Source organism: Blennius ocellaris (assembly GCF_963422515.1).
Source record: "Blennius ocellaris genome assembly, chromosome: 16".
NCBI classification, from domain to species: Eukaryota; Metazoa; Chordata; class Actinopteri; order Blenniiformes; family Blenniidae; genus Blennius; species Blennius ocellaris.
This window is the reverse complement of record NC_137665.1, coordinates 25,284,252-25,296,829: the sequence shown is the minus strand read 5'-3', so window position 1 is coordinate 25,296,829 and position 12,578 is coordinate 25,284,252. Positions and strand designations below refer to the sequence as shown.

Genomic DNA, 12,578 nt, shown 5'->3' with positions numbered 1-12,578 from the left:
GCCCACACACACACACACACACACACACACACACACACACACACACACACACACACACACACACACACACACACGTACACATAAACACACACACACACACACACACACACACGTACACATAAACACACACACACACACACACACACACACACGTACACAGAAACACACACACACACACACGTACACATAAACACGCACACACACGTACACATAAACACGCACACACACACGTACACATAAACACACACACACACACATGTACACATAAACACGCACACACACACACACGTACACATAAACACGCACACACACGTACACATAAACACACACACACACACACACACACACGTACACATAAACACACACACACACACACACACACACACACACACACACGTACACATAAGCCCACACACACACACACACACGCACAGCCGAGCCGTTTTCCCATAAGACCTGATCCCTGATATGTACGAGCTGATCGACCCACTGAGGTTGTGTTTCACATGAAGCAGCTTTTGTTCAACTTGGAAACGTCGTATCTCATAACGGACCTGGATCTCATCAGCGTGACTTACTTCCCTGTGACAACCTGACGTGTGTCGTTAAGATTCAACCTCAGAGGGTCACTCATTCTCCCTTATCTTCTGGAATTGATGAAATGTTTGCTGTCAAACTTCAAGCTTCTTTCCCCAGCAGTGTGTGAGTGGACCTCCTGGACCTCCTGGACCTCCTCACACACTGGCTCAGTTTCCTGCTCCGTTTCTAGTGTTTTCCCTCAACAAACATCAAAGTCGCCCACAATAACCTAACTGTCAGTGTGTGTGAGGTCTGACCTGGACCTGGAGGACCAGGGGTGAAAACATGGGAGGCTGAACGTGAAGCTTCTCCACTCGCCACACAAATCAAGCCGGTTCTGAGACGTGACGGAGCGGGTTGGTATATATCTTCGCCATGCAAACACTGGAGACTGATCAATATGTACAAACGTCCTCTGGAGCGGCCGGACGGGGATTAGAAGGGCCGGTAGTTCCAGAAACTGGAGAAGACGGAGATCTGAGGGGAGGAAGCGCAGCTCGGTGAGTTTCCACAGGAGTGACGGCGACGCATTTGAAAAAGCAAACAGCTCAGGGGTCATGTGACCTGGGTTCAGTGTAAAGCATTGTGGTTAGGACACTTCAGGCCCAGACAGACTCCGTCCCTGAAAACCAAGCAGCCCCGGAACCTCCCAACCAGCTCGCCATGCAAGTCCATGTAAGGCAGTGCTTCTCAAATGGTGGGGGGCCCTGGGGGGGCGTGGTGGGGTGTCAGGGGGGGCGTGAGGCGGGCGCGACTTTCAGTATTAGTGTCTTTATTCATGCTTGAACAATAAAAAAAGGGCCTCCAGCCACTAGGTGGCAGCAGTGCTCAAACTAATCAACAGGCTGCCTGTTCAACCAGTAGAGAAGAAGAAGTACTACACATGAACACCGGTGTACAGAGCTGGAGGAGGAGGAGGAGGAGAGGTGGAGAAGTTTCTGACAGGAGTAAAAAGAAGAAAGGATGAGGTGTCAGAGGAAAAGAAAACAGGTGAGAGTAAACATAAAGCTAGTAAGAGCAGGAGATATGACGATGCTACATCGCCCTTGGGTTTACCGTGAACACGTCGGGAACCAGGAAACACCCGTTTGTGTTTTATGCCTAAAAACTCTGGCAGCGGAGCATGAAACCAAATAAATGAAGACGGCACCTGGAGACCATACACCATACACCTGGAGACCATACACCATACACCTGGAGACCATACACCATACACCTGGAGACCATACACCATACACCTGGAGACCATACACCCCAGTTACTGGAGTTGTTTCATGGTAAACTCCATGAGTATGGCCAACAAGCCGGTCATTTTGTCAGCGCGGCATCAGTAAACAAAAAGCCTGTTAGCCTCTTACAAAGTTGCCCACCACATCACAAGGTGCATAAAACCTCACACTATAGATTTATTTTGATAAGCAGGCGATTGTATGCAGAATGCTGGTGCCAGCAACTCATACAGTGGTTTATACAGATAAATAAATAAATATTATCAAGTTCTCAATGGTAGTACAATTCAGGGGGGGGGGGGGGGGGGGGCTGAAAAAAATTCTGTCCTCTAGGGGGGGCGTGACAGAAAATAATTGAGAACAACTGGTGTATGGTGAGGCAAGGCCGACACAAGGACCCAGTCTACCACCACCAGGTCAGAGCAAACAGAGGCCGTGAATTGCATCTGCATTTTATTGAAAAGTGTCGCCTCACACTGTAACACAAGGTGATTTTGACAAATTAAGCCTCATTTTAAATGTTGATTTTGCTTTTAATAGTAGAGGATTTTCTATTGGTTGTTATTATTGACGATTATGCGCTTGTGAATGACTATGATGCTGGGACCACTTTATCCAGGACGACTACTCCGGTCAGAGAGCAGATATGGACACCGGGTGTTGACTTTATCCCTTTTAATAGAATCAGCTGGCAGTACAGAACGTAGATTCCCCACGAATGATAAATAAGTGAATGTATAACGAATGAACGATGATTAATGTAGAATGATGATGAATGGCGAATGTAGAATGTAGAATGGTTTTCTGTAACACATAAAGAACGTACAAATCAATAACCAGTGGTAAGAATACTCCATGAACTGAATTAAATCCCTTATAGTGTCACACACGTGCAGACAGAGCTAGCCGATTAGCATTAGCGTCATTTACATCCGAGCTAATTGACACAGAACTGTTACCAAACACACATCTACCGACCTTTACACTGAATATGAACACTTGTAGGCATGCTTGATGACTATTAAAGACTTACTTCTTCACGAACGCATTCAACATGTAACGAGGGGTTCAGTACCGTCTTATTATTACCAGAAAAACTCTGTTCGCCGGGACGTAACACGAGGACCCCATCACCTGACTGGGCTGTCCAAAATAATGCCTGACGAAAAACCCCTATTCTAACACAACACACAATGCAAATCACAGGGAATTTGTAACAGTTATTTTATTGACACTTTGTCTATTTTGTCTTTAGTATCTATATTTTTAAAATAGACAACATTTTGTCATTTTTAAAAAATTATTTCACTCAAGTATTCCACTGAGATATTCCTGCTGTCAAAGCTTCAGGTGCAGGAAAAACAACAAAGTGGGTGGTGGAGATATTCAATCTGACCCCAGAACAGTTTGTTCGTCTATCTGCATTAGGGGAATTCCAAGGGGAATTTGGGGTAAACCTGTCCTTTGATCCTTTGATCCTTTGATCCGTTGATCCTTTGATCCTTTGATCCTTTGATCCTTTGACCCGAGACCAGTGAGAGCAGCCTGCAGACGTCTATCTGCACTCAGTCCTTCAGAGACACGAGCGAGATCACAGCCATTTCCCAGCATCTGATACAGCTTCCCAGTTTTGAACAGTTCTTGTTTTTCAAAAATGGAGAACAACCAAGCCAGTGAGACTTCCCCGAGGATCAAGTCCCTGCGCCAGGCGCTCTTCTACTACAGAGACGCCTGCATGCAGCAGATGGTGGACTTCACCAGACTGCACAAGGAGAAGGACAGTCAGCTGAGCGCCATGGAGGCAAAACAACGGCTCATGGCCTCCCAGCTGGAGGAGAAGGACCGCCAGCTGAAAGACGCCCTGGCAGCCAGAGACACGCAGGTGAAGCGTTACGGCCAGATGAAGGCTCTGAGCGAGAAGCTGAGGGCGGACAGCAACAAGCACTGGGAGGTGCGCTGGGACATGAGGGAGAGGGAGGCGGCTGTGAAGGTGGAAGCTCTCCTGCAAAACCACCAGCTGCAAGTGTCCCGGCTCAGTGCAGAGCTGAACACCGTCCAAGCGGCCCTGCATGACAAAGAGCTCCAGCTGAAAGAAGCTCTGGCGGCGAAAGACTTGAAAGAGAGACGCTGCGTCCAGCTGAAGGCCGTCGGCGAGAAGCTGAGGGCCGACAGCAACAAGCACTGGGAAGTGCGCTGGGACATGAGGGAGAAGGAGGCGGCCGCGAAGGAGGAGGAGCTGGTCCAGAAACACCGGCAGCAAGTGGCCCGGCTGAAGGCCGAGAAGGAGGCTCTCTCCAGAAGCCTCAAACCAGTCCGGACCACCGAGGCCCAGTCTGGGGACTGGGGGCTTCAGGAGGAGGAGGAGGCCTCAACGACCCAGACCAACGGGGGGAATCTGCCCAACATCCTCAAGGTAGAGATCCAGCTTCCCCACTTTTGTTTGCTTTCCAGCGTTTCACCTTGTTGCTTGAAATGACGAGTTGCAGATGAAAGTTTATGGGTTTTAAGATCCCCCTCAATGACCCTTTTTCAAAAATGTTTTCCAGCTTCCAGAGGAGGGCGCAGGACAACGGCGCAAACCGGAAGCCGGTCAAGCTGGTTGGAGGTGGGGCTGCTTCACCAGGCCAGAGGAGAGAGGAGACACCAGGGTCCTCCAGGACGGGATCCCCCGCTCACGTCCAGCATTAACCCCCGCCCACGAGATGGAAGGAGGGTGACGGAGAGGGCGGCAAATTCAAATTCAAATAAATGTCTTCATATGACTAAATCCTGAAGCGATTGTTTGTTGATGTTTAGTCTGGTTTCATTACAAAAACTAACAACAGCGTCAAAAAAACCACAATGTTTTCAGTGTTTCTCCCGTTTCCATGCAAACAGACGTCGTTTTCAAAACGTTGCAGTGTAAACTCGGAACCTTCTTTAGGTATAATAAAAAAAAAAAAAAACACGTTTTCACTCAGTTTGATTCTTACTGTTCGGCTCCTGAGCTGTTTTCTCATGCTTCTATTTGGAAACCACATAATTTTGTTGGAACACAAACAGACACCTTCTCAGTTGAGATCCAACAGGACAGGAGATAAATGATCACCAAGCATTAATAAAGGCTTCATATTCATTCCAAACAAGCCCATGCTGGTGCCGTCACAAGTCCTCCAGAAAGTCTAAAAGGCCACATTAGAAAGAGAGACAGAGACATCGCATTGGAGGACAGTAGTGGGACAAATATTCATGATTCAATAAGCAGACAGCAGCTCCACCAACACCAAACTATTTGTCCTGAAGGTGGATGAAGACACTTTAAAACACTGGTTGGAATCCTGCCTGGTCTTCGCTACACCTTCTTCTCCAGGGACTGGGAGACAAATCCTCCTTGATCAGGCGTCATGAAGACATCTGAGTGGAAAACGGCTGCTTAACGTACAAGATGTGGTTTTGGTGCAGTGCCAGGTGGTTTGTTAATGACAGTGTTGGTTTCACACGCCAGGGTTACAGGCCAATTACAATTTGCCTCACGTTAAATACATCCGACACTCATGCAGGCTGCCTGTGTGACCAGTAATACCTCAAAACTGCTCCTGGTCAAGTCCTGATCACTTTAGAATGCTGAGAAAAAATCCTAGTGATGGAATTTTGCTTTAAGTGAATAGAGTCGTCTTAAACGCCACTGTTTCTAGAAAGAGTGTGTGTTTTTTTGGTCTACAAAAAAATGAATTAGAAGACCCTGAAAAGTAACAAATTATACCTTTAAAGTGGAAAACAATTCAAGTTCTTACTGTCAGTACACGGTGGGAACAAAACCCACAAGACGACGTTGTCCACCGTCCACCTGCTCAAAGTGAATAGTTCACTGCTCCAGTTCCACCGACTGTGTCCAGAACAATGTTTAACTAACCTGCTGACAACCCTCGCTACTCCTCCATCGCCACTTCCTGCAGTCAGAGCATGATGTGGTTGTTTTCTTTCCAACAAGATAAGCATTGTGCGGCAATAGACTTTAGAACTTCTTCATGTATCCGGGGTGGCGAGGAGTAATGTCGCGAGGCTGGAGGAGCTCAATTATGTGTTTAAACCCCACGTTACTCGCCACTGACGGAGGGGCCGGTCGTCCAGGACGATCGGAGCGCTTAGATCCCAGTTTTTAAATGCAGTCCGATAAAATGTGAGTCGTTTTCTTGGCTGATATCTGACCAATATGGATGTCGGATATCTAAAGATGCTTTACATTTAGCCTGACAGTGTCAGGAGGCCTCCTACAGCACCTCCACACTACACCACGGTACAGCCACTGACTGAGACCACTGTGTAGTTCTAGATACGTTCTAGGTAGATAAGTCAGAACCGGTTGAAGATTCCCAACTCCAGTAGTTGGTTTGACAAAAATCAGGTGAGATGAATGAAGTGTGTGTCATTTGGTACAGAAGTTTGATTTTGATCGTTCTGTATGGAGTTTAGGTTGGAGGGTTGATGGAGAACATGTTGGTGGAGAACATGTGTTGGTGGAGAACATGTGTGTTGGTGGAGAACATGTGTTGGTGGAGAACATGTGTGTTGGTGGAGAACATGTGTTGGTGGAGAACATGTGTGTTGGTGGAGAACATGTTGGTGGAGAACATGTGTGTTGGTGGAGAACATGTGTTGGTGGAGAACATGTGTGTTGGTGGAGAACATGTGTTGGTGGAGAACGTGTGTTGGTGGAGAACGTGTGTTGGTGGAGAACATGTATGTTGGTGGAGAACATGTGTGTTGGTGGAGAACATGTGTGTTGGTGGAGAACATGTGTTGGTGGAGAACATGTGTTGGTGGAGAACATGTGTGTTGGTGGAGAACATGTGTTGGTGGAGAACATGTATGTTGGTGGAGAACATGTGTTGGTGGAGAACATGTGTGTTGGTGGAGAACATGTGTTGGTGGAGAACATGTGTGTTGGTGGAGAACGTGTGTTGGTGGAGAACATGTGTGTTGGTGGAGAACATGTGTTGGTGGAGAACATGTGTGTTGGTGGAGAACATGTGTTGGTGGAGAACATGTGTGTTGGTGGAGAACATGTGTTGGTGGAGAACATGTGTGTTGGTGGAGAACATGTGTTGGTGGAGAACATGTGTGTTGGTGGAGAACGTGTGTTGGTGGAGAACATGTGTTGGTGGAGAACATGTATGTTGGTGGAGAACATGTGTTGGTGGAGAACATGTGTGTTGGTGGAGAACATGTGTGTTGGTGGAGAACATGTGTGTTGGTGGAGAACATGTGTGTTGGTGGAGAACATGTTGATGGAGAACATGTGTGTTGGTGGAGAACATGTGTGTTGGTGGAGAACATGTGAGCATCTAGAACACGTCACCTTGTCTTTGAGCTGCTGGCACAGCTGCAGGGAGATGGTGAAGAACACCAGCGTGCCGTTGAGCCAGGGCACCACACACTCCACCTTGTGGACGTGGCTCACCTGGAAGCGGTTGTTGTTCAGTTCACTGCAGGGGGCGAGACCAGGTGTGGATCAGGGTGTGAAGCGTACGGCCCGGCAGAGGGGGAACCTTACATTCACACTGTTTGTAGGAGGAGAACCACACTGACTACAGAACAAACATGAAGGACGTGTGGCGGCGACCAGCGTGAAAGAATTGATCAAACATGGACGGTTTCTCACCAATATTTTTCTGGACTTAACATTTATTTTTATTTCAGTACTCTAGTGACCCCTGACCTCTGACCTCTGACCTCTGAGTTTAAACATGGGATTCAGGACTTACAACATGGCTCCAGGGTTGTGCAGCACCGAGCTCCCGGCTGGTTTGAAGTTCTGCAAAGAACAGTCAGAAGAAGAGTTTGGTCACAGTTTAGTCCCCCCCCCCACCACCACCACCTCCTCCATGCTTTCTGATCTGACCTTGGTGGTGTTCGGGGGCATCGTGTGCAGCTGGTACACCGTCAGGCACAGTTTACTCAGGTTGATGTAGAAGTTGACCATGACGTCCCCGGGATGGGGGGGGAACATTTTCTGGAGGAGAAAGGATTTGACTGATTAACACGGCCCGATGAGGAACAATGGTACAGTTTAAAGTCCAGCTGTTTGAAGCCTCTGATATCGAAGCTTATCGAAGTCACTTTATTCAGTCCACCAGCTGATGGAGGTTCTGGGTCCTGGAGGTTCACCCTAGAGGTTCACCATAGAGGTTCACACTAGAGGTTCACCATAGAGGTTCACACTAGAGGTTCACACTAGAGGTTCACCCTAGAGGTTCACCATAGAGGTTCACCATAGAGGTTCACCCTAGAGGTTCACCCTAGAGGTTCACACTAGAGGTTCACCCTAGAGGTTCACCATAGAGGTTCACCATAGAGGTTCACCCTAGAGGTTCACCATAGAGGTTCACCATAGAGGTTCACCCTAGAGGTTCACCATAGAGGTTCACCATAGAGGTTGACCCTAGAGGTTCACCATAGAGGTTCACCCTAGAGGTTCACCCTAGAGGTTCACACTAGAGGTTCACACTAGAGATTCACCATAGAGGTTCACTCTAGAGGTTCACCCTAGAGGTTCACCCTAGAGGTTCACCATAGAGGTTCACCATAGAGGTTCACCCTAGAGGTTCACCATAGAGGTTCACCATAGAGGTTGACCCTAGAGGTTCACCATAGAGGTTCACCCTAGAGGTTCACCCTAGAGGTTCACCCTAGAGGTTCACCATAGAGGTTCACACTAGAGGTTCACACTAGAGGTTCACCATAGAGGTTCACTCTAGAGGTTCACCCTAGAGGTTCACCATAGAGGTTCACACTAGAGGGTCACACTAGAGGTGAACCTCTAGGGTGAACCTCTAGGGTGAACAGGAAATCCTTCCTCCCCACAGCAATAAGACTTTTTAACTCTTCTACCTCCGTTAGAGCCTCAATCATCACCACCTGGACTAAATTACATTGAGACTTATATTATATCATGTATTTCAGATGGCACATTGCATGTACATATACATATATTTATACATGTGCAAGTACACTATTACCATTGGTATTATTATTATAAGTATACTATTACTATTGGTATTATTAATTGTGCCTGCCTCTTTAAGAGGCGTCGCACAATATCCCCAAAGTTCAGCCATTTGTTTCAAGTCCTCACGGGGAGACGGAACCTCTTGAGGACACGAAAACCACACCGCACGTCCTTCAACTTCTCCCGACGCCCACGGTGAAGGAATTTTTCACCCAATTGTCACGGTTCTCCAACTATAAGCAGTTGTTCGGGACCTGCGTTTGTGCTTAAACCCCTTCTTCCCTCACATAAGGTCTCATAGTCTCTGCCACCTGCAGCAGCCTGTCAATCAGGAGCCGGCTCCATGACATCACACAAGCTGCTCCAAATCTGCCTGGCAACACACACGGCTCCTCTGATTGGCTGGACCAGTAACATGATGGCTGACCACACAGTGCTCACACACACACAGTAGCTTAGGCACCATACTTTTCAATGCATTTTAATGCTGATGGCAATGACTCAGCATCAACACTTGTTAGCATGCCAATTAGCATGCTACAAAGTTTGTTCAATTGAGCTGAAATTTGGAGGGTGGCCTCATGGGGGTGCTGCGATCACGGCGCACTAGCTAGTTAGCCGCCGCGCTAAGCTAATTGGCCTACCATCTCAGAATGTCATAAAACTCCAGATTCCAGGTCAGCCACACCTGGGAGGTAACTTCTGCGCTTTTCAGGCAAATCGCAGGTGTTAGCATCTCATGCTAACAAGTTTGTTCAAATTAGCTCAAATTTGGAGGGTGGACTCGTGCTGGTGCTGCAATCGAGAATCACTAGCTAATGACATGGTTTCCACGTACTTAAATCGCTGGTGTTAGCATCGCATGCTAACAAGTTTGTTTAAATGAGCTGAAATTTGGAGGGTGGCCTCGTGGTGGCGCCGCGATCGAGAATTAGTAGCTGACCACATGGTTTCCACGCACTTAAATCGCTGTTTGCTGTTAGCATCGCATGCTAACAAGTTTGTTCAAATGACCTGAAATTTGGAGGGTGGCCTCGTGGTGGCGCTGCGATCGAGAATCACTAGCTAATGACATGGTTTCCACGTACTTAACCCTCTGGGGCCGATTGACGCTCTGCAGCGTCAAAATCACATGACCGTTTGAAAAGGCAGTAGCGTCACAGCACAGCGTCATCTGGTCCAGTGTTTCAATCCGTGTCGAAAGTGCAGATATAAAACTACAAGCTCGTTTTTAAATGATGTTGATAGCCCAAATAAAAGCGGAGATATGAGGAAAACTGTGTCCGTGTTTTTCCGCGACATTTTAGTGCGCGTCAGGTGCAGAAGACCGGTCAGGAGTGAAAGTGAAAGTAACGGAGCAGCAAAAAAAAACAACACTTGTAATGTGCCAGTATACCTTTCACTCATTGGTTGAGAAGAAGAGCCCATGTCCAATCAAAAGTTTCCATAGTGGGAGGTGTCATTTTGTTTAGTTCACCCGTGAAAAAGTAAACAGAGAGACGGAGACAGCGAGAGTGAGGTGAGATTTATATCAGAGAAAAAGCGACTATTATCATGATTTGACCATGTAGTGAGTGTGTAGTGAGTGTGTAGTTAGTGTGTAGTGAGTGTGTAGTGAGTGTGTAGTGAGTGAGATTAGAGTGTTTTTTAGTTTCAAGTGAACTCTTTTTTTTTCTATCAAAACAATGACGCGCCTTATGAACGTCAATCAGGCACTCCGACTTTTTTTTTTTTTTTGAAGGAGAAGTGTCGAGTCTGACACTGAGTTTGAGAGTGATTCTGATGGCAATATTGAACACCTCAGCTTGTTTTTGTTAGAGGGGAGTGAGGTGTCCCCCAGACCAGGAGACGTGTCCCCCACCCCTGTCCCCATCATTCCAGCTCCACCACAACAGCCAAAGGCTAAAATGTAAACATTGCCTGCAGGAACACAAGAAAAGTAAAAACACTCCATGGAAATGCCATGTGTGATGTGTCCCTCTGTGTTGTGTTGGACAGAGTCTGTTTTTTTGAGTGGCACAAATCATTTGTCTTCACCTGACATTATATGTGTGACCTTTTGCAAATAGTTTTACAAAAACGCCTGAGGCAGTGCTTCTATTTCACTGTAAATATCTGTATATAATTGTTTTTTCAGTCCTGTTTTGATACATTTTAGTTAAGTATAGTTTAGATTTACTTTACAAGTAAACAAAATGATTCGTTAACCATGTCTGTGAATTTTATAGTCAATAAATCTATGTTTTTACCACCCGAATTTGTAATTTTATGGTGTTTTTAGATCCACTGTTTTAATACAGTATGCCAAAGTGATGAAAATACTTCAGAAATGGATTTATGAGGTTGTCCTGAACAAAATGACACCAAAAAAGGCAAGGTTTAAGAATTTTATATCTGAGATATAAAGGAAAAATCAATTGTAGTGAAAAACGGCACAAAATGCTTCAGGCCCCAGAGGGTTAAATCGCAAGTGTTAGCATCGCATGCTAACAAGTTTGTTCAAATGAGCTGAAATTTGGAGGGTGGCCTCATGGTGGCACTGCGATCGAGAATTACTAGCTGACCACATGGTTTCCACGCACTTAAATCGGTGTTAGCTGTTAGCATCGCATGCTAAAAAGTTTGTTCAAATGAGCTGAAATTTAGAGTGTAGCCTCGTGCTGGCGCTGCGATCGAGAATCACTAGCTAATGACATGATTTCCACATGTTTTTCACACTACCGCGGCCTCGCTCGGCAGCAGGGGGCGGTAGGTGGCAGGCACAATAAAATTTCCGCGGGAATTTTCTAGTTATTATTATTACTGATATACATATATATTCTTATTGTTTGTTATTTTATTGCTACCATTATTAGTAGTACTATACACAAGTATTATACACTATTACACATTGTTATTATCTGTATTATTGTCAGAGTAATTGTATATATAGTTGCCATATTCGTGCTTAATTATATTCATATTCAAGTTCTATCTTATTTCTGTGTATTCTCTCTTAGCAGCGCCTCTCAGGCGCTGCTCACTAATCACATGTTCTGAGCAGGTCAACCTGACCGAGGCTGATAAACAAGATGAGCCACGTCTTCCACACAGCTGCCATCTCGACGTCCCATGCGCGGGATGTCCTTTGATTGTATTCATAGTTGATAAACTGTTAAAACTCACAGAATGTTTTGTTACTATGATGTGTATCCTGTAAACCCTCCCCTTTGTTTAATGAAATAAAACCGCAGGAGAAATGGTCTGAAGCTCAGAGTGGGTAGGAGGTGTAATCTGAACACGCTCCTAGGCCATTCTCCTCGCGAGTAACCAAAGCTCATTCGTGTTGTCTTCTTCTTTCTTGCAGATTTAATAAATGTCTGTAGCCTAAACCTGACAATTATTGTTATTATTATTGTATAATGTCTACTTCTAATGGCTCTGCCACTGCACCTTACTATTTATCTTGCTTTTATCTCCTGCTTATTTCAAAGTGCTCATGTTCCGTTCTGTGTTTTACTTCATGTCTTATCCCCAGATATTTTTATTTTTTATTTTTTATTTTTATTTCTATTCTATTGTATTTTATAATATTCGTATGTACCAGATTGCTGCAACAAAACAATTTCCCTTCTGGGATGAATAAAGTAATAATCTATCTATCTATCCATCTATCCATCTATCTATCTACCATCTATCTATCCATCTATCATCTATGTATCTATCCATATATCTATCCATCTATCTATCTATCTATCTATCTATCTATCTATCTATCTATCTATCTATCTATCTATCTATCT

General features: G+C 45.7%; 1 protein-coding gene across 1 annotated transcript in view; it reads right to left on the bottom strand.

Annotated features, from left to right (window-relative positions):
• Positions 1-1,014: 1,014 nt before the first annotated feature.
• Positions 1,015-12,578, bottom strand: part of LOC308141092 (protein rogdi homolog) — a gene marked incomplete at both ends in the record, with an annotated part of 12,997 nt that continues 1,433 nt past the window's right edge. Inside the window, 4 exons of the mRNA XM_080511095.1 lie at positions 1,015-1,056; positions 7,147-7,273; positions 7,553-7,602; positions 7,690-7,800. Coding sequence (XP_080367221.1) covers positions 1,015-1,056; positions 7,147-7,273; positions 7,553-7,602; positions 7,690-7,800 — 330 coding nt within the window. The remainder of the gene's footprint in view (positions 1,057-7,146; positions 7,274-7,552; positions 7,603-7,689; positions 7,801-12,578) is intronic.